The sequence below is a fragment of the Cheilinus undulatus genome, linkage group 3 (genome assembly GCF_018320785.1).
Source record: "Cheilinus undulatus linkage group 3, ASM1832078v1, whole genome shotgun sequence".
NCBI classification, from domain to species: domain Eukaryota; kingdom Metazoa; phylum Chordata; class Actinopteri; order Labriformes; family Labridae; genus Cheilinus; species Cheilinus undulatus.
In genome coordinates, this window is record NC_054867.1 from 49,499,462 (window position 1) to 49,520,605 (window position 21,144).

Consider the following 21,144-nt stretch of genomic DNA (forward strand, 5'->3'; position numbering starts at 1 on the left):
TGCAAAAAAGAATGTCATATGTAACAAATCCCTCTGAGGAGGTGGAATCTGATATATCAAACTATGTCAACTATGTAAATTATCTGTAGTATGCACAGCATCACCATCTCTGCAGGTTTGCATTTTTCTATATTGCAACATTTTTTTTCAGGATAACTGTTCTCCAAGTTCCCCTGATGAAATACTGCGATGTCAATCTCACTAAATTTCTTTCACACTGACTAATATTCTTAATGTGTAACACTGGTAAGGTTGTGTGTCTGTAGGTGTGGATATTTATGTGGGCAGGTCAGAGTATTCCCCCTGAAGCCTCCGCCTGAATAAAATTTTAAAAAGAGCATAGTATCAAGTCAACTCAAGGTGAGCATATAGGCAATAATCTAAGCATGTTTAAATAATAATTCTGAACCTATAGTAACATTTAAAATAACATTTTTCCTTTTCTGATTTCCAGCTGTTCATCCTCTGTCTTTGGATATCATGGCTTACAAATTCTGTGTTTTGTCCAGTCATGACACAAATTTGCATTTTAACAGCACTTCTATTAAAATAACCATGCATGTTAATTTGTGCCACATTGCTATATATTCAGAAATAATAATGATAACAGAAGTCATAACATTCCCTAGCCTTGTTTCAAAAATGATCATTAAAGCCTGGCAACAACAGACTAACATAAAGGGAGCCATATCATTTCAATAATTGCAGCTTACTTCTCAGCCCTTATTAAGAATCATCAACAACATTAACAATGGTGTCGAGCAGCATATACTTAGATATTCAGAGCAAGGTTATAAAAGTTTAGGATTTTTCATCAGTTAATTTTTCACTTTCTTTGTTCAATTTCAGTTTAGTTTTAATCAGTTTTTCCTTTAGTCTAGTTTTCATTTTGCAAAAGTGCTTCATTTTAATTTAACTTTTATCACTATTATGACATATTTTTTCTGTTTTGGATAGATGTCAGGGCTGAGTGAACATTATACATCTTTTTTAACATATTCAAACAGACTACTCTTCACTACACCTTATTTATTCAAAGATATTGTTTGAATAGGACTCCAGAGATAAAACTACTATTGTGTGAAGTCTTATCCAATCATTTTAGGCAGTTTCACACTCCCCAGACTTGGGTGTAGGTGCAAGTCAGTTTGGCTGTGCTAAAGACTAAAACTAAGATTATTTCATCTGTATTTTAATTTTATTTGAGCTAGTTTTTAAGCACACAATATAGTTTCAATTAGTTTTTATTTTTGGGTAAAGCTAAGTTTTTATTTAGTTAAGTCAATTAAAAGATTTTAACACTTTAGTTTTTATTATATAGTTAGTTTTAGTTAACTAAAAGTCAGAGCAAATTCACACATTTTTTGGTCCTCATAGAGCCTACCCACTACCATTGTTGTGCAAGTCCACACTTTAAATGAGTCAGCCCAAAGCTCAGTTCACCAGCCTAAATGGTCCTGTTCACATTCATGGTTCATGCTTTTAGGAAAAGAGCTTGTCCACGGATCAAAAATTGAACTATTCCACATCCATTATTATATATGTAAATACTCCCATTTGCGTAATATCATGACAAACTATGAATTTACATAATATCTGACCAATACACATCAGCCAGCCAGAAATGTTAATCATATTAAATTTTACAAGTTTTCTGACCCTACAGACGTGGCTTCAGTGGTTTTTGGAATTCAGCTTAATGGTCCATCTCATGTTGAAACTGGTGCTACACGGAGCTACTGGAGCAAAGCTTGCTATGCATGAAAAGGAACAGCTCAGGGAAGCAACCACATCGAGGATGCACAACAGGTTATGACTCATAATCTAATGTCTTTAAGTTGTTTTCAGTAGAGACAGAAAGTTCAGCATGGCTGCAGAAAAACTGAAACACCTTTTCAAGTTACTGCAATAAACAAAGAACTGTCTCAGAAATATTTCAGGATTAAATAATTTTGTAAAAATGTGGGCACTGTCACCACACAAACAAACTGGTTGGGCTTGTGTTTTGAAAATTACTACGTATGTTAAGCGTACTTGCAACGTCAACTTTAGATAAATTGACAGGATACAGACACAGTGGTGCAGAGAGATCTGTCTGAAGCTCTCAGTGCAGACAGCTTCCTCTGCTGCTTGGCTGATGTTCACAGGTTCAGTAGTTTCAGACTGAACTATGCTCACCCTTTCGTTCGTGTTAGGAGAAACAAACCGATCAATACAACGTTGACTAAAACCCTAAGCCTCCTCATCAACATGGTCACGCACAAAACTGCCTTCTTCTAAATTAAGAGCTTACCCAATAAAGAGTTAACAAACTAGGAATATAACCACCTCTACATGGACCGTTCCACAACTGAATATAGGCAAAAACACTTAGAGAAATCTGTCACTTAAACCTTTGCTGTAACCTAAACAATATTTAGCTTATTTATTTATTTGTTTTATTTTTAATAGTTTTTGGTCATTTCTTTATGTTTTGACAGTGTAAGCACGCAGATTCACCTTGCTCCTATAGAGGATATTCGTGGGTGTGTGCATGTGTGTCTCCGTTCTGCAGCACTTCCTGGCGCAGACTGTGTCAGACACTAAACAGCGATTATAGGAGACTTTATCTGGTTCTTAAAGTGAACTAAGTGCTCTGTGGCTGAGTTTATTTGGTATTTGCAGAAGTGGACTCTTTGGTTACTGATGTTAATTTGCTAATTGATGTTACGGGCGCCGACAGCTGTTATATAAGTGTCAAAATGGACATTGTGAAATAAATGGAGAAAAGTTTCAGTAGTGTTTGTATTATCCAGCAGCACACATGGTAGAGGTTTTTGGCTGTGACCCAAGTGGGCTTTGCTCTGCCTCTTTACGATCTACTACACTAAATTACACAATAGTATCAGGGTTATTGTTTGAGAAACCTACAGTTTAATCAGAATTAATTTAAGAAGCTACTGCTCTGCCTCTGAAGCATTTTTAGGAAAATGACAAAGCTAAACTGGAAAAACTGTTTGATTATAAAGAAGTTATCTTTGAAATTAAACAAAATTGAGCTTATGGTTTTTGCTAAAAAAAAAAAATCATAATAATAATAAATTAAAGGTAAAAAAAAAAAGAAAAATCTTAGTGCCCAAAGATGGTGTGAATTTTGAGAGAATGTCTGAACTTTGTTTCCTAGTTGATGATAAACCAAAATGGAAAGCTCATAAAGCCCATGTAAAAACAACAGTGTCAAAGAATACTTTTAATTCCAGTGTTAATTTTGGCAGCAATTTTTAATTTGAGTTGCAGTCTTAGTCTTTTGATTACATGTCTTTTAGTTTTAGTCTGGTTTTAGTCATTTCTACCCTTTTTAGTTTTAGTCTAGATTTAGTCATGGAAAAAAACCCTGTCGACAAACATTTTCAGTCATAGTTTGAGTCGATGGGATTATCACTGTTTAATTCTTTACAAGGCAAAGTTTTGTTTTAATGATGATTCTGTTTTGCTCCTTTATTTTGCAATATCTTTGTTACTGTGTAGAAATTTAGGGAAATACATATATCAGCTACATTAAACTAAGAGCAGTAAGAATTATACATGAGGCTGAGTACAGAGCGCACATCAACAGTCTGTGTTTTAAGGCAGGATTGTTAAATCTCAAAGATCGGGTTGAGGTGCAGACACAGTAATATTAAGAACTCAAAGTAGTATTACTGGAAAATAAGCAAAAGTTATTTGTTTTTAGTTCAGATGATTAAGACCACACAGGGAAATATAATTTTAGGCATTCATTTTCACAGAATATCTAAAATCAAATGTATATTTCTGTGGTTGGAGTCAAACTAAGGGTTTATTTACAGAGTGATAGCAAGAGCTGTTTGAATATATTCCAGTTTAAGAAGAAGATGATTGTTAAACATGAAATCAGCAACAAGTCTGTTGTGTTTTGTCTCTTTTTACATTTTGAGGATAGATTTAGCCAGCCTCTTTCAAAATGCTTCTGTATCTCTTTTTGAATTGTACAGTAATATCAGTTTCTCAGTAACTGTAGCTTGGCATACATGAACATTTGTGTTTGGATTGAGGGTCAGCTTTAGGGCTGGGCAGTCAATCAAAGATTTGATTAAATAGCAATATGGCCTGCTGCAATTTTCAAATGGCAGAAGAAGCAATATTTCTTTAACCTGAATTTGTGTCAAATAGTACCCTTTTAACCTGATGCGCAGTGGCAATACTTACTTTCAACTAAATTCACGTAGATGCCTTCCCTCCTAGAGGATAGGTCTTCCTCTACGTGGTTTCCTATTAATGGGTCTAGATTTCAACCTTCTCTGTCTCCCTTCTCCCTTTTTACACAGGCAAATCTCCCTCCTATGAGGGAGGTGACCGCTTTTTACAGGAGTTGGTTTGCCTCGACGAGAGGTACTAGGGTCCTAAACATTAAATAGGGCAGAAAAATGTAATGCCGCTTCTCAAAACACCAGTACTAGCGAACAACCTTATGAACGCTTGTCTGAGATTATTTGTCTTTTACATTTATTCTGGCTGATTTCAGTATTCCACCTCAGCTTGACATCGCTGGTTAGACTACAAGACACCTCGCCTTCCTAAAACAAATTCTTGCACTTTTAACACGAGAAACTTCTTCCTCCTGCCCCAGCTTAACTCTGCTTGGTTATACAAGACCTTCTAGACCAGGGATGTCAGACTCAATCACAGCAGGGGCCGGATTCTGTATTTGGGTCTGACCTGATGGCCTAACAGGGTCAAAATTTCCAATAAACTGTCAACCCTCATGGATTTAAAAATGTCAAGTTATGAGAAAAATTAAAATTATGTATTTTAAAGGTCAGGAGATGCGATAAAAATTTTAGATTTTCAATCTGAAAGGTCAATATGTGGGATTTAAAGTCAGACTTGGGAGTTGAAAATGTCAAAATATGTCTTAAAAATTAAAATTGTGAATTTAAATGGTCAAAATATGAAATAAAAAGTAAAGTTTGTGATTTGAAAAGGTCAAAGCTATAACTTAAATTCATAATTGTGAGATGCAAAATTGAAAATATGAAATGAAAGTGCAAATTTCCTTGCCCACATTCTGACTTTTTATCAAATTATTTTAACTCTTTACTCTTTCCAATTCTTATGACTTAACAAGGATATTTTCAATCATCAAGGTTAAGTTTACAATTTTATACAGGAGGAAATCTACAGACATCATACTGGTGGGCCAATTCAAATAGAAATATGATATGATCTAGTGGGCTGGGTATAACTGTACCATGGGCCGGGTTTGGCCCCTGGGCCTTGAGTTTGACACCCCTGGTCTAGACTCATGGTGAGTTCTTATAGTTTAACATGAAGACAGTCTTCACTCTATAGACACTGTCTCTATTTGTCCCTGTGACATCTAGTCCTACTTACTGTCTTCATACCTCGCACGTTGTGCACCATATAACGAGATCCAGGATAAAATACTAATTATTAAAAAGTTACAAGGATTGTTTTAATCCTGTCTGACTTCAATCTTCAGCTCCTGACTCACTCGTCTGTGATGTAGTGCTCGGGTTTCTGGTTTCCTGTCAATCGCAGGCTGCAAGAGCTCAGAGCACAACACATCTCTTTCTGCTCTAAACACCCCCTTAAATGTGTGTGTAAATGAGCCTGCTGTATTTTAGAAAAGAACAGAAAGAGAAAAGCTGTGGTGATTCATACTCACCTACAGGGGCCTTGTGTGGTCTGAAGAAAAAGCCCTCCTGAAATTCAAAAATAAAACCTGAGTTAGTTAGACTCAGCAAATTTTTTGAGAATTACAGGCATCAACAGCAAAATAAAAAATGGTGAAACCACAAAGATAGCTTTTGTTAAATTTAGTTCTCCATCCCAGACCATAGTAACTGTTTAATCTGACCGGCTGACACTGCCTTCGGTGAGCAAAGATACCAGCATGGGTCTCCCTGACTTTGAATAGCTGTTGGGTAGTACTTGTTAGCTTCCAGTTTAACCCTCTTGCAGATAGGTTTCCCTTCAGCTTATGAGTAATAGTGACCCCTGACTGGTTTGTTCACTGAGAGGAGTTATCACCGATCGCCCACAGAAGGTCTCAGTACCGAATAACTGGTTCACGCCAATCGAAACCTATGGTTGGACTCTGCGCGAGAGCCCTGAGGATAAATTTGAGGCCCTTTTCATAAGGTACGCTAGGTCTCCACCCTAACTATGACCTCGAAACCTGACTTTAGGGGAAAACCCTATGTTGAGGCTAAGTTTAGGATTTTGAAGGTAACTGTAGTTCACCGGATTTTAAAGTTCATCCAAAAGGTCACCTGCCGAGGTCAAAGAAGTTCACCCAAAGCAAAATTCCCCTTGCTGTTCTAAGAAGTTAATCAAAAGGTCCTTTGTGGTTTCACCTTTACTTGTCCCCATTATGTAACATCATGTTGACAAAAATGTACTCGCATCGACAAGAAGCTCTTCACACCTTCTGCGACTCGCAATGTTTATTTTTTATTTTTTCCTACGAATAACCTTTGTACACCCTACTGCAACAATAGATGGAAAGAAAAAAAAACACACACAGCTTGAAACCTCATATGAAAATAACCTGCCTGTTGCTATGGCAGATTTAAGACATGTCTTGCTCTGTTATATCACCTTAAGATAAATGTTTAACAAGCCTCAATAAAGGAGAATTAAGCCATGATACCGTTCTTTCAGCTCTATAAGACATAACAGCGTTTTCAAAAAATGGTTAAGATGATTTATATCATAGGAACACTTTCCTCCAGATGTGTGATTTAAAGCAAGTTTTAGTTCGAGAGCTGAGCTCCCTTTTATCTGTGTCTCTTCAGGTCAGAGGTCTGGATCTATTGTCCCACAGGGCTCTGTGAGTGAGTTTCCTCTGCTTTCCCACACTCTGTCCTTTCACTGCTTTCACTGGAGGAACAATAGAAGTGTGCCTTATGATGCATCTCATTAGATACAATGTCTGACCCTGTTAGATACACGTTTAACATGAAACTATAAGTGACAGCTAAACCAATGTGTTGGAGCAGCAAGGCTTTATTTGCACTAGATGTTCTCCAGTGAGTGTCCAGGACTTTCTAAACTTTGTGCAATCAAGTGACACACTTCTTGGCGCTCCCTTAAGCTCAGATTTTTATGAATGCTAATGTTGTGGGTTATTGATTTTCTAAGGATATCTACAACTACATTCAAACATGCAGTAACTGTAGGTGTTATCTAGATTTTGTCAATTCACTTACAGGCACATCTTTCTAAAACTTGATTGAATATTTAAAGTACAGTAGAAGGTTTGATTCTTCTTTATAAGGAATTTTGACAGAAAGTGACATGAAACAAAATTGACAGTTTGCAGTGCTTTTTATTGAAATATGCACAATATTCCACAGTTGGAAATAAAGATCTTTGTAGACATGATGATGCACCACAACAATAACTTGTAGATTTCTACAAGACACTGTACTCAAAGAGAGTAAAGGAACAGCTGTCTTTCTAAAAGACAAACAGTACACAACATTAGAGGACACAGTTCTCACTGGAACATGGGATTTTCTCTCAAATGTTTCAAAACATTAAAGGTTCAGTACAAAAATGATCTTACAACAGATCATGTTTTTCTTATTAATTGACAAGTTCAATTGAACTGAGAATATCTGAAATAATTGTCACTGCAAAAGTGTGACAGTCTGACATCAATCAAACCTTTATGATAAAAGAATAAACAGTAATGATCTTGAAACAGATCAATTTTAAATAATTACACAAAGTAATTGAATGTCTGTGATAGAAAAATGTTCAACAAATGAACAAAATAATTTTTTTTTGTTTAAATTCAAAATAAGTGATAATTTTCAGGAAGTAATTAAAACTTCAGTATCGTATCTACATGTGATTTCCAGTCAAGCAGACATAAATCACATGTAGGAAACTAAAAGTACCACAACAAATTGTGACATAAGGGAACCTTCAGAATGAAGGAAAACATTCTGATCTAACAACAGATCAATTTCAAAACATCAAAAATGTGATGAATCTAGATTCTGAATGACAATATGTCATTAGAGGAAAAGCAATGTCTTTGATCAGTATGATCAACAATATTAGGAAGGTCTAAATGTAACCATAATGTGACAAAAACAATGGCTGATGTCATTAGATATAAATCATGCAGCATGCATGACAAGAAGTTCACTTTTCTTTTTTGAAAAAAAATGTTCTCATGATATTTCACAGAATGGAGTCCAGTAACATTTGACCAATGTGGTCATGTCAGTTTGTCTGGTAGTGACTTCTCTACCACGGCCTCCAGAGGGCGCTGTTGACTAGACTCGTCTCTTTGGTGATGCTGGTGTGGACTGTGTAGCTGAGAGGAGAGGAGTCAGCCTCTGTCAGGTCGTTGTCAGAGGAAGAGCGCAGCTTGTTGAAGTGGCTGATCAGTCTTCTCTGGGTCATGATGTCCACCTGCTGCCTGGACAGGAAGTGTGATGCCTCTTGGACACACGTGGAGTAGCCTTTGTTAACAGCTGAAGAGCTCGCAGCCTGGTTTTTCTGCTGCTGCAGTCGTCTGAGGACACAAACTGTCATCTCCAGGATGTCTGCTTTCTCCAGCTTGGAGTCTGGCTGCTGATGGAGGAACTCTGGAGCCAGGAGAGACTTGAGCTGCTCAATGCTGCTGTTGATTCGCTCTCTGCGAAGCTTCTCCACCAGAGGTTTTCTGAGCTGCAGGAAGAAGAAGGAAATCATTAATACACTTGTTCTATGAAGCATCATTGTTTAAAAGAGATGCTGCTGTGTAAAGTTGAAGCTTCTTGGATGTTGTATTTACCTTGTGGTTGAGAGTCAGACGCTCCTGGTTGTTGGTGATGGCTGCAGTGATTGTAGGAGCCATGTCTGGATGTCTGTGCTGTCTGAGTCTCTGTGGAGAGAATCTGATCTCTGCTGGCTTCCTCCCTCCTTTTATAGTCCCACATCTCCATATGAATGTGTGGGTTTGGGTCTGACTGGAGTTTCTCACAGTCTCAGCCAATCAGAGAGCTTGTTGAGACAATGCGGCATGTGGAGCGGCAACACGCTGAATGCTGTTAATGCCTGGGGGGACAATGGTTAGATCTGAGGGGGACAGGTGGAGGACTGGGGGGTGATGGAGAGACACTGGCAGAGCTCTGTGTGAATGTGGGAAAGTGCTGACCCTGTAGATCTGCTGCCTGATGCTGGGATCAATGACTTTGACTGAGCACACGCTCATCAACCAGGATGCACATGTGTAAGACTGATAATTATAGTTGATCAATACCTTATCATGTTACTGGAAACAAGCTGTTAAGGCTTGTAAAGATATTTTAGCGTTCATATTTTATTATGAATTTCTTTGCCACATATGTAACTAAGAGGAATAAAAGTTTTTCATGTGGGTGTCTTGAACCACAACTCAAATATAGCTTCCAAATTTGTAAGGGACCACAGATTGAAACAGATTCACATGCCTCAAAACATTATTTTTCAGATGTGTAAGATTTTCCAAACACTTTTGGAAGAACTAAAAAAGTTGGGTTCCTCCAAGGCGCCAAAATGAAGCCAATTTTCATGGTGTCCAGATGTAGCCTAACAGAGTCATTTGACACGTGCCTTGTTGTCGCTGTGAGTAAAGCTCTGAGCACACTTTCCCACACTGACTCCCTGTATGGCGCTCATTGATCCACAAAGGGACTTCAGTGGCAGATGCTTGCTGTGTGTTGTTATAGAAACAGAGGCTGACATCACCAACCATCTGGAGGGAAAGCACGCCATTGGCTGATTCTGACAGTTTGCAAATTTGAATTAATCTGCAAGAGTCTTGCAATAAGTTTTCCCACTGTGTTTATTTAATCTCAAATGATCCGTTTCAGAACTTTGTCGTACTATTTTTAGTTCCAGTTATGATCATTTTCATCACAGACATTAAACTAGGATGAAGAGCGGTTCTGTAATCGATGGTGGGAGGTATCCTCCTGAGGTAGCTGTTGCCTGAAGTGTGCCAAATCCCTTTAGAGGATTATTTGAGTGCTGGTGGGATGGGACTCTCTTAAAGTCTACTCTGCTCTCTGGAGCTTTCCCACACTCCATAAATTAGTAGAAACAAGGCATGTGCCCCTTTGCAGATGGGAGTTCTTAAGGATCCTGTGGACAAGCACAACGAGGGAGTTAGGGCCCTTCAGAAAAAATAACCATTTAGATCAAAGTGGGTACTTAAAGTTCAGTTATCTATGACATATGACTTTTTTGGAAATATCTTATTCACATTCCAGAATGTCACGTGCTACAGGAAGAAGATTTTGGTTAGCTGTGCTTCTTTCAAAATAAGAGTTCATTACAGTTAAAGGTCAAAATGAGGAGATTTGCTCTCAGATCTTCTTTGCAGTTGGGTTTCTTTGAAATGACTCCTGAGTGAAAACCTCAACTGTTCACTGCTAATAGCCAACAAAGCCCAGGGATGCCAGTCAAACTTGGCCCACCAAGGTTGCACTAGCTTGGCTTTGTACAGACACCTAACAACAAGTTTATATGAAAATATGAAATTCAACTAAAGGGTTATCCTTTCTTCTTACAGAAACTGAGAGCAGAGATTCATCCCTTCTGTTCTTTTTAACTTTTAAATTAACAAACATTTTAACAGGAAATCACCTTAATAAACTGACATCCTTCAAATGCAATGAAGCTGGCCTTTAGGCCAAACCATAACAGCAGTGTCTATGAGGTAATTATTTTCTCCTGTGAAGGTTTTCTGGTGACAAACTTGTGTTTTTATTTTAGGCCCTGGCTGATGTTATGTTGTTTTACAACATTAGCTGGTTAGAATATGTTAGCTTTGCATAGCATACTTATTTAGGACCTCAGTTTAAATGCCATCTATGTTAATGAAAAATAAGTATAGGTAGGTAGCTAGTTACTTTAGGCAATGTGGTAACAAGTGACTTCTTTGATAAAGTGACTTAGGTCTGGCTTGTTTGGGTAATTCGGACTGATCCGTCTTGATCTAAATTGCAAAAGGCCTCTTCAGGATGTTTAAACTTCCCTCCAAAAGGTTTCCTTGATTCAGTTCAGTTCAGGAATGAAGGAGCACCCCTGGTCTCTTAAAGTGTTTGCGTTAAGATGTATCCACACTGAACTAAAGCTCTACTTTTTATTTGTTTTCTATCCATATAATGTCATAACAATGTTATTTGACATTGTACAGCAGTATTTATAAAATACTTACATTTTGCAGCCTGCATTGTCCTGTTTTAGTGATATTTTAGTTTTGCAATTCAGTAATGTTTATTTTAAATTGGTTCTCTTTTAGTGTTCTTTATGGAACTGTTTAATATTAATTTTTTTATTATTAAGGGTCCTGTACTAAAACATTTAGCAGTATTGCTATCTTTAAAGTCTCTTTTTGCTGGTTAAGAAGTGTGACAGGAAGTACTCTGCTTGATAAAATGAAAATATTAGTCTAAGCTCATTATTGTAAGAGCGTCACTTACATCCAGATGTTTTTTCTAAGACATGTTTTAGATTTAAAAGCTTAGCTTCCTTTTATCTGTGTCTCTTCAGGTCAGAGGGTGGATCTGTTGTCCCACAGGGCTCTGTGAGTGACTTTCCTCTGCTTTCCCACACTCTGTCCTTTCACTGCTTTCACTGGAGGAACAATAGAAGTGTGCCTTATGATGCATCTCATTAGATACAATGTCTGACCTCTTTAAAGACATGTTAACATGAAACTATAAGTGACAGCTAAACCAATGTGATGGTGCAGCAAAGCTTTATTTGCACTAGACATTCTGCCATGAGTTTCAAGGACTTTATCTTTATATAACAGAGTAACAACAGTTTATGTTCAATGCATAACACTTTATGGCAAAACACCTTAAAATGGCAGATACACTTAGAGGGGAAGTGCAGGATATATCCCAGTATTTTTCAGTTCCCGTAGAGTAAACCAAGTTCAAAATTCCCTCTCCTAGAATGGCAAAGACAGCAACACAACAACAAAATAGTCTTATGGCATTATTGTGTTGCTTTATACAAATTACCCCTAAAATGTTTTGTGAGATCAAGAACTTTCTGTAAGTCAGCAAGCGTCTGCACCCCCCCCCCCCCCCCCCGTCAATGATGTAAACATTCATCAGATACATGTATTTATATATAAATGTATGTTCTTACCTTTTTCTTTACCATCATCATTTAGAAACGTCTTTACATTAAATTCAAAGAAGCATTCACATAATAGCAGACAGCTGATCATCTTCATCTTCCTTGTTATAAAACTAAACATGCTCAGTTCTCCATCAGTTACTGTGGTGTACAAACATGGTATGATTAAATAAATGCTGCTAAGAGCTTTTAATCTTTTCAAACTTTTAAAAGGAAACAGTTATCACATTTAACTAACGACGCTTATTTTTATGGTTTAAATCTGTCCTTTTGTTTACTCTTTGGCCTTTTATAGTTTCTACATTACTGTAAACTCAGTTGTTAGCTCTTGTATGTTTATCGTCTACTATGTTTTTTTAGTATACACATGTACATGTGAACATATGCAGATGTATACATGCATACTTTGTGTTCTTATTGAAATCTTGTTTTGTTTTTTGTCTCTTAGAAAGGTGAGGTCCCTTGTATAAGCCTGTTGGGTTTTGACCTCTCCTGACATAACTTTTATATGTTTATAATTAGATTTATTTTGTAATAATATATGTATGCAAATTAATTAAGAAATTAATCAGAAATAATGAATGTCGACAAAGACAAAGTGGGGGGATTCTCAGGGGCTTAACTTTGCAGGGGGTCCAGGGGACCCTCCTAGGGGAGGTTTTGGACTATGAAACTCTGATTTGATACTGTTTAATGAACTCTGAGCCCCTTGTTTACATTTTAAATACTCATCTCAATTGTTAAAATAATTTTGATTCTCATCTCACATTTGATGCTCACCTTTTCCTGGGCCTTAATAAGGGCCTCAGGTAATTAGATACCTCTGCCAAATGGTAAAATCAGCAATAAATGTTGGTGCTGCAAGTGTCTCTTTGGACTGTATAATTTTATCATTTGGTGTTCTGACTTCTAAATTACCCATAGGTCATATAATATCCATCAGACCTAAGCAACAACCATAACCAAACTTTCCAGTTTAAATATATATACATTTATAGATTTGTGTGGTTTTAATAACCTTGTTTGTTCATTGATGACCCAAAATCCTTTGCATTAGTTAAAATTGGCTAAAGAAGGTGAAAAGTTTCTTAGCTAAATGAGTATGAAACAAAATGACAAACAAAAATATTCACAGTTTGAAGTTTTTTTTTATTCAAAAAGGCACAAAAAGCCAAGAAGTATGTATTAATGTAGAGGTGATGATACATCACTACAACAACTTGTAGATTTCTACAAGACACAGTGTACTCACAGAGAGTAAAGGAACAGACATCCTTATAAAAGACAAACAAAACACTAACAAAATAAAGGTCATAACACTCAATGAGCCATGTGTTCTCTTCAAATGAAAACAAAAAAAAAATTCAGTTTAGAAATGGAACAAAGTTTGACCTTAGAACAGATCAGATTTTTCTTAATACTCAACATTTTCAATTGATTTCTAACAAATAAAATCATTGCCAGAATAAAACTGTGGCAATATGACATCAGACAAACCTTTTATAACTAAAGGATAATCATAAACGATCCTAAAACAGATCGTTTTTAAATAATCACACAAAGTAATTGAAAGTCTATGACACTCAAACGTCCATGTATAGAACAAGTTGAAATTTTGTATCAAATTCAAAAAAATTGTGACAAGGTTAATGAACACCTCCATATAGTTTCTACACAAACTGTGCAGCTAACAACTAGACATGTCTCACATGAAGGGAGTGATAAATGTGTCACATAAAAGAGTGACATAATAAAACCCTCTCATGGAAGGATAACAATTTGATCTTAAAACAGGTCAGTTTAAAGATACAGAAATTAAAATCCTTGTTGACAATATGTCAAAGAAAGGATAGAGAAATGTTTCTGATCAATATGATCAAAGATATTGAAAGATTACAAAATGCAACCATTAAAACACTTTCTCATAAAGTACAGTGATATATAATAATTGCAGATGCAGTTAGATGTAGTTCATGCAGCATGCGTGACAAGAATTCATGAGTTCATTTGAAAAAGAAATACTGGGAATTCACAGAATAGAGTCCAGTAATGTTTGACCAATGTGGTCATGTCAGTTTGTCTGGTAGTGACTTCTCTACCACGGCCTCCAGAGGGCGCTGTTGACTGGACTCTTCTCACTGGTGATGCTGGTGTGGACTGTGGAGCTGAGAGGAGAGGAGTCAGCCTCTGTCAGGTTGTTGTCAGAGGAAGACTGCAGCTTGTTGAAGTGGCTGATCAGTCTTGTGTGCTGTTGATCCTGCTGCTGCAGTCGTCTGAGGACACAAACTGTCATCTCCAGGATGTCTGCTTTCTCCAGCTTGGAGTCTGGCTGCTGATGGAGGAACTCTGGAGCCAGGAGAGACTTGAGCTGCTCAATGCTGCTGTTGATTCGCTCTCTGCGAAGCTTCTCCACCAGAGGCTTTCTGAGCTGCAGGAAGAAGAAGGAAATCATTAATACACTTATCTATGAAACATGTTTTGGTAGAAAATAAGATGTCTTTACATGAATGGTCAATTTTCGTGGATGTTGTATTTACCTTGTGGTTGAGAGTCAGATGCTCCTGGTTGTTGGTGATGGCTGCAGTGATTGTAGGAGCCATGTCTGGATGTCTGTGCTGTCTGAGTCTCTGTGGAGAGAATCTGATCTGTGCTGGCTTCATCCTTCCTTTTATAGTCCCACATCTCCATATGAATGTGTGGGTTTGGGTCTGACTGGAGTTTCTCACAGTCTCAGCCAATCAGAGAGCTTGTTGAGACAATGCAGCGTGTGGGGCGGCAACACGCTGAATGCTGTTAATGCCTGGTGGGACAATGGTTAGATCTCGGGGGAACAGGTGGAGGACTGGGGGGTGATGGAGAGACACTGGCAGAGCTCTGTGTGAATGTGGGAAAGAGCTGGGATCAATGACTTTGATTGAGCACACACTTTTGATCTTATCAGGCACCTCAGAGACTGACCATTCATATTCCAGAAGAAGTTAATTTTGATGCATCTTGAGACATTCTCTTAATTTTGTACCCCTTGTGTTTTCTCACTCCATGTTCAGTATTATTTTGGTGTAAGATATTGATTAAAAGTAGAATATAAATCAAGGCTGAATCCATGAGCAGTTAAAGTTTTATTACCATATATTATGACATTTTATTTAAAATTTATATATATATATATATATATATATATATTTTTTTTTTTTTTTTAACTCTGATTGTTTAAAAAAAAAATCTTATTTCTCTTTAGAGAAACAGCTTTTTCTAAACATTGCTAGGATTTTAAAACTTGAAGGATTTGTCTACGTGGCGCCAAAAATGAAGCCAGTTATCATGGTGTCCAGATGTAGCCTAACAGAGTCATTTGACACGTGCCTTGTTGTCGCTGTGAGTAAAGCTCTGAGCACACTTTCCCACACTGACTCCCTGTATGGTGATCAATGATCCACAAAGGGACTTCAGTGGCAGATGCTTGCCGTGTGTTGTTATAGAAACAGAGGCTGACATCACCAACCATCTGGAGGGAAAGCACGCCATTGGCTGTCTCCATTATCTACCGACTTTGAACTTTTGTCTAAGAATGGTGCTGTAAACATTTATATTTCCATTGCACATTTTCGGTAACTATTCACTTTCACACATTTACCTCCAGCTTTCCACACATTTCAGATAAAATTGAATAAATCTTAGCTCCACACACACATATGGGAGGTTTCCTGGGGGGCAGCTGTTTCCCAAAGTGTGCCAAATCCCTTTGGAGAATTACATGGCTGATGGTGGGATAAATGTCGTTCATTCTTAACTGTGCCCTCAGGAGCTTTCCAACACTTCCTCTAATGGAGGACAGGCATGTGCCTCTCTGCAGTCTGTTATTATTGTCAAGGGAGGTTGAACCTGCCCTTTCACAAGTTATTTCATTTTTAATTATTAAAATATTTTGGTCTGTGGTTTTGGTCATTCAGGGGCCAGATGTTTTATGCACCATTCTGTCATAGCTCATTTTAAGACACAACTATGTTTGAAAGATAGCATTTCTAGTAGGTATGCATAATATTGTATTTTTGCTGATATACAGATACTTCCCAAATATTTTAAGCTGACACCAATATCGATATTGATATTTTAATGTAGTTCAGTCCTAAAACTCCAGTCCTTGAAACTAGGGCAGGGCAATTAACTGAAATTGAATTTAATTATTTAAATCATTTGCAAATTGCAGAACATGCAATATTTCTTTAATTTGAAATGTGCTCAAAGTATGAACTTAATACGTTGTTTAAGACAGAAAACATGATTGCATTATTCTTCACACATCATGGTCCGGCCAATTTTTTTAGTTTTGTGTAACATTGTGTCAATTTTGTCTTTTTTCCTCCGTTTTTTTTTGTTGTTTCAATGCACATAAAGGCAATTAACACATGTAAACCAAAACCATTTGTAATTGCAACAATTTCTGAGAGAAATGGTGTATTTTCTGGAAAAATTCCAGGGGTGCCAATACTTTCGTCCGTGACTGTAGATAACTGCTGACAATGTAAGGGGCTGGATACTGAAGACACAATAGAGTCGTACAATGTATTTAAAAGGCATTAAAACATATTCAAGTATTTAATTAAGTATTTAGTTCACCTGCTGTGCATGTGTACTGAGACACATAGTAGTCCAGTTCAACTGTCTCTTCAAGCTATAGCTGTATTTACCGTGCACTATATTGTAAACATACTGAGTGTGAAGATCTAGCTGATTGGTTTCCATCCTGGGGTCTGAAATCCCTGGAGGGGTGCCATAGACCTCAAAGGGAGCACATATTAACTAAAGCCACAATAAACATTTATTTAATAGTTTATACAATGGCCTTATCGTAAGATGCACATGTGTAGAACCATTTTATCAGGTTTTTATCAATGAAACATTTAAAATCGTCATTGATTTTTGACAACATTGCATCAGTTGTTTCAGGTGGGTCTAAGGGGATCAAGCTCTTTTATATATAAGTAGGGGGGCTCCAAGGAAAACTGGTGGGAACCATTGATCTAGTTAATATAGAAACAAAGCTAACACCTCAATAATTAACCGCTTTGTTGCTGTTCATTGCTGCAGTATGTCAACAACCCTTGACAGACTTTCCTCACTCAGTTTAAGTTTCTTCAAAAACCAAAACAACGTCAAGCAAGTTAATCAAAAACTAGCAATTGATCTAAAGCTTTGCTCACAGATCGACAGCAGCAGAAGAACATTGATTGAAAGGATATTGTCTTCGACTGACATTCAGTACTCAGAGTTTCAGTCATGAATATCTTTGTTGTACTTTTTCACCATTTAGATGAGTTAGTTTTAACTGCATAGTCTCTGGTGTTAGAAACCCGTCTGAAAAGTCCATGTCCGTGGTACTGAATGTAATTTATAAAATTTGTATCAGTCTTATGTTTAGAGAGAAAAAAAAATGTTCATGTTGTTAAAAAACAACACAACTGATTCATGTTGAAGCTTTTGGAGTATATAGCGTTCTTCATGTTTTCTCTGTCACATGTTGAAAACCTTCATTTATTTCTTTAAGTTTAAAGCTGTACCATCATAAAGTTGTAGCTCTCAAAAAAAAAAAGTAAACAGTTTTGGTTATTGTGATCTTACTATTTATCTACTGCTGTCTCAGTGATGTTTAAACAGGTCCCCTTGAATACGGTGATTGTAATGATGCTTTGCCAGGAAGTACAGCTTTCACTGGATGAAACTGCAATAATCTTAATACAGGTAGATGAGAAATCCTAGAACCAGACGTGTTATGTAAAGCAAGTCCTCCTCATGTAAGCTGAGCTCTGTTTAAATCTGTGTCTCTTCAGGTCAGAGGTCTGGATCTATTGTCCCACAGGGCTCTGTGAGTGAGTTTCCTCTCCTTTCCCACACTCTGTCCTTTCACTAAAGGAACAATAGAAGTGTGCTGTATCATGCTTTTCATTAGATACAATGCCTGACCTCTTTAAAGACAGACGTGCTAAACTGTAAACTCTCACTGAGAGCTGCACCAAAACTCTCCAGTAAGGGTATACTCCCATTTTAGTTTTGATAAATAACAACGCAAAATGAAGTGATGCGTCACCAACAGGAATCCTTATTGAACATCTTAGCGAAGAGTTTTCTGTCTGATTAGGTGTGTTAGGAACATATGTGCTTTAAACAAAACTAAAGTTCCAACTTTTTTATTCGACTTTAATATGGGATAATTTTACTGCCTTGTTCTATGGCTTTGCCTTCTTTAATTATAACTGGTTGTATTTTGTCTTACTTTGGCTAATTTATTTCACTATTTTATTCATTTCTGGTATCTTGGTGTCTTTTACTGTCCTGTTTTTGTTTATTTTGCTAATTACAACTCATTCCTAATTATTCTATTATCTTTATTTACCCTACTATTGTTTTTTGTCTTTTCTTTATAAAGTACTTTGAGTTGCAGGTGTTTAAGTTTGAAAGATGCTATAAAAGTTAAGTAGAGTTAAGTTACAATAATCCTAATTTCTTCACTAATCTAACTTCTATCAAGTAGATGGACATGCAATAAAGTTACTTTTGATGTAAGAAAGAGATGTGAACAGAAATTTCCATTTCCATTTTTTTATTCAGAAGCAGATGAGCCATTTGAATTCTCAAAGCTCCATCAAGAGGTGATGATACATCACTACAACAACTTGTAGATTTCTACAAGACAGTGTACTCAGAGAGTAAAGGAACAGTCGTCTTTATAAAAGACAAACAAAATACAATAATAGAGATCATAATGCTCAGTGAGCCATGTGTTCTCTTCAAATGAAATACAACATTGGAACTCAGTGTAGAGTAAAAAATCATAATTCGACCTTTCAACAGATCATTTTTCTTAATAATCAACATTTTCAATTGTTGTCAGACAAAGTAAAGGAGATATGGCCACAATAAAACCGTGACAGTATAACATTAAAAACCTTTGTAGTAAAAGGATGAATAAACTGATCCTAAAACAGATCATTTTTCAGTCATCACATAAAGTAATTAAAGTCTATGACAGCAAAATGTCCATTCAAAGAACATTTCACATTTTTTTGCTTAATTCATGATAAAACATAATTATAAACAGGTAAAAAAATACCTTCATATAGTTTCTGCACAAACTGTGTGCTCAAACAACGAGACATGTATCACATGTAGGGAGTCATAAAAGCATCACAAGAAAATTGTGACATAATAAAACCCTGAAAAGAAAGGAGAAGAGTTTGATCTCATAACAGATCAATTTAGAGGTATAAAAAACAAGATGAATCCTTATTGACAACATGTCAAAGACAGGATAGAAAAATGTTTCTGATCAATATGATAAAAATGATTACAAAATGTAACCATTTAAAACACTTTCTCATAAAGTACAGTGATAACAATAATTGCTGATGCAATCAGATCAATGTCATGCTACATGTATGAAAAGAAATTTACTTTTCATGTTTGAAAAGGAATTTTTGAGTTGTACAATTTCACAGAATAGAGTCCAGTAATGTCTGACCAATGTGGTCATGTCAGTTTGTCTGGTAGTGACTCCTCTACCACGGCCTCCAGAGGGCGCTGTTGACTGGACTCTTCTCTTTGGTGATGCTGGTGTGGACTGTGTAGCTGAGAGGAGAGGAATCAGCCTCTGTCAGGTTGTTGTCAGAGGAAGACTGCAGCTTGTTGAAGTGGTTGATCAGTCTTGTGTGCTGCTGATCCTGCTGCTGCAGTCGTCTGAGGACACAAACGGTCATCTCCAGGATGTCTGCTTTCTCCAGCTTGGAGTCTGGCTGCTGATGGAGGAACTCTGGAGCCAGGAGAGACTTGAGCTGCTCAATGCTGTTGTTGATTCGCTCTCTGCGAAGCTTCTCCACCAGAGGCTTTCTGAGCTGCAGGAAGAAGAAGGAAATCATTAATACACTTATCTATGAAACATGTTTGTTTAAAAGAGATGCCATTGTATGAAGTTGAAGTTTCTTGGATATTGTATTTACCTTGTGGTTGAGAGTCAGATGCTCCTGGTTGTTGGTGATGGCTGCAGTGATTGTAGGAGCCATGTCTGGATGTCTGTGCTGTCTGAGTCTCTGTGGAGAGAATCTGATCTCTGCTGGCTTCCTCCCTCCTATTTATAGTCCCACATCTCCATATGAATGTGTGGGTTTGGATCTGACCGGAGTTTCTCACAGTCTCAGCCAATCAGAGAGCTTGTTGAGACAATGCAGCGTGTGGAGCGGCAACACGCTGAATGCTGTTAATGCCTGGTGGGACAATGGTTAGATCTGCGGGGGACAGGTGGAGGACTGGGGGGTGATGGAGAGACACTGGCAGAGCTCTGTGTGAATGTGGGAAAGTGTTGACCCTGTAGATCTGCTGCCTGATGCTGGGATCAATGACTTTGCCTGAGCACACGCTCATCAACCTGGGGAAAGTTTGGGAGGTTTTTTCATATCATATTGCTTTCAGTAAGCTATGATTCATCACTAAAGTGTTTTAGTGTTGAAACACTGGCACCAAAACATTATTTTGAAAATGTAGGCTGAGATGCTAGTTAAGGCAAACTACATTTATTGAACCAGAGAAACATGATTCTCTATATCCAGAACAAATAATGTCAAAACTAGTTTTTAAATACATAGTTAAAGCAAAAACAGAAGAAAAAATTAAGAAAAACTTCATTTTATTCCATCACTGATACTTAGTACAGCAGAAAAGGTCCTGATTATAGCATGTACTTCCTGTCAATGACATAAAAGCTAAACTATTAACAGCACTCAAGCCGCTGTCCAGATGGCGCTGAGTCATTCGACACGTGCCTTGTTGTCTGTGTGAGTAACAAGTTGAGCTCCCTTTCCCACACTGGCTCCCTGTATGGTGGTCATTGATCCACAAAGGGGCTTCAGTGGTAGATGACATCACCAGCCATCTGGAGGGAAAGCACGCCATTGGCTGACATAGGAAGATGTTAAACTCTGAATTCAAGCTGATCCA

At 37.3% G+C, this 21,144-nt stretch overlaps 1 protein-coding gene and 2 pseudogenes across 1 annotated transcript; all 3 read right to left on the reverse strand.

The window, feature by feature from the left end:
* Positions 1 to 8,147: 8,147 nt before the first annotated feature.
* LOC121528083 lies at positions 8,148 to 9,076 on the reverse strand (annotated as a pseudogene).
* Positions 9,077 to 14,254: 5,178 nt separating this feature from the next.
* LOC121528116 lies at positions 14,255 to 14,847 on the reverse strand (annotated as a pseudogene).
* A 3,978-nt stretch (positions 14,848 to 18,825) lies between these two features.
* Positions 18,826 to 20,299, reverse strand: LOC121528135 (transcription factor HES-5-like). Its single transcript, XM_041815360.1, has 2 exons — positions 20,151 to 20,299; positions 18,826 to 20,045 (listed from the first exon to the last, which is right to left on the reverse strand). The coding sequence occupies exons 1-2, from the start codon at positions 20,211 to 20,213 to the stop codon at positions 19,713 to 19,715; spliced, it is 396 nt and encodes a 131-aa protein (XP_041671294.1). The 5' UTR covers positions 20,214 to 20,299; the 3' UTR covers positions 18,826 to 19,712.
* Between the last annotated feature and the right edge of the window lie 845 nt (positions 20,300 to 21,144).

Bases quoted from the DNA above. Each gene is read 5' to 3' on its own strand.
- LOC121528135 (XM_041815360.1), bottom strand. From the start codon at position 20,213: ATGGCTCCTACAATCACTGCAGCCATCACCAACAACCAGGAGCATCTG. The intron at 20,046-20,150 runs GTAAATACAATA...TTCTTCCTGCAG, and splicing joins ATCTGACTCTCAACCACAAG to CTCAGAAAGCCTCTGGTGGA.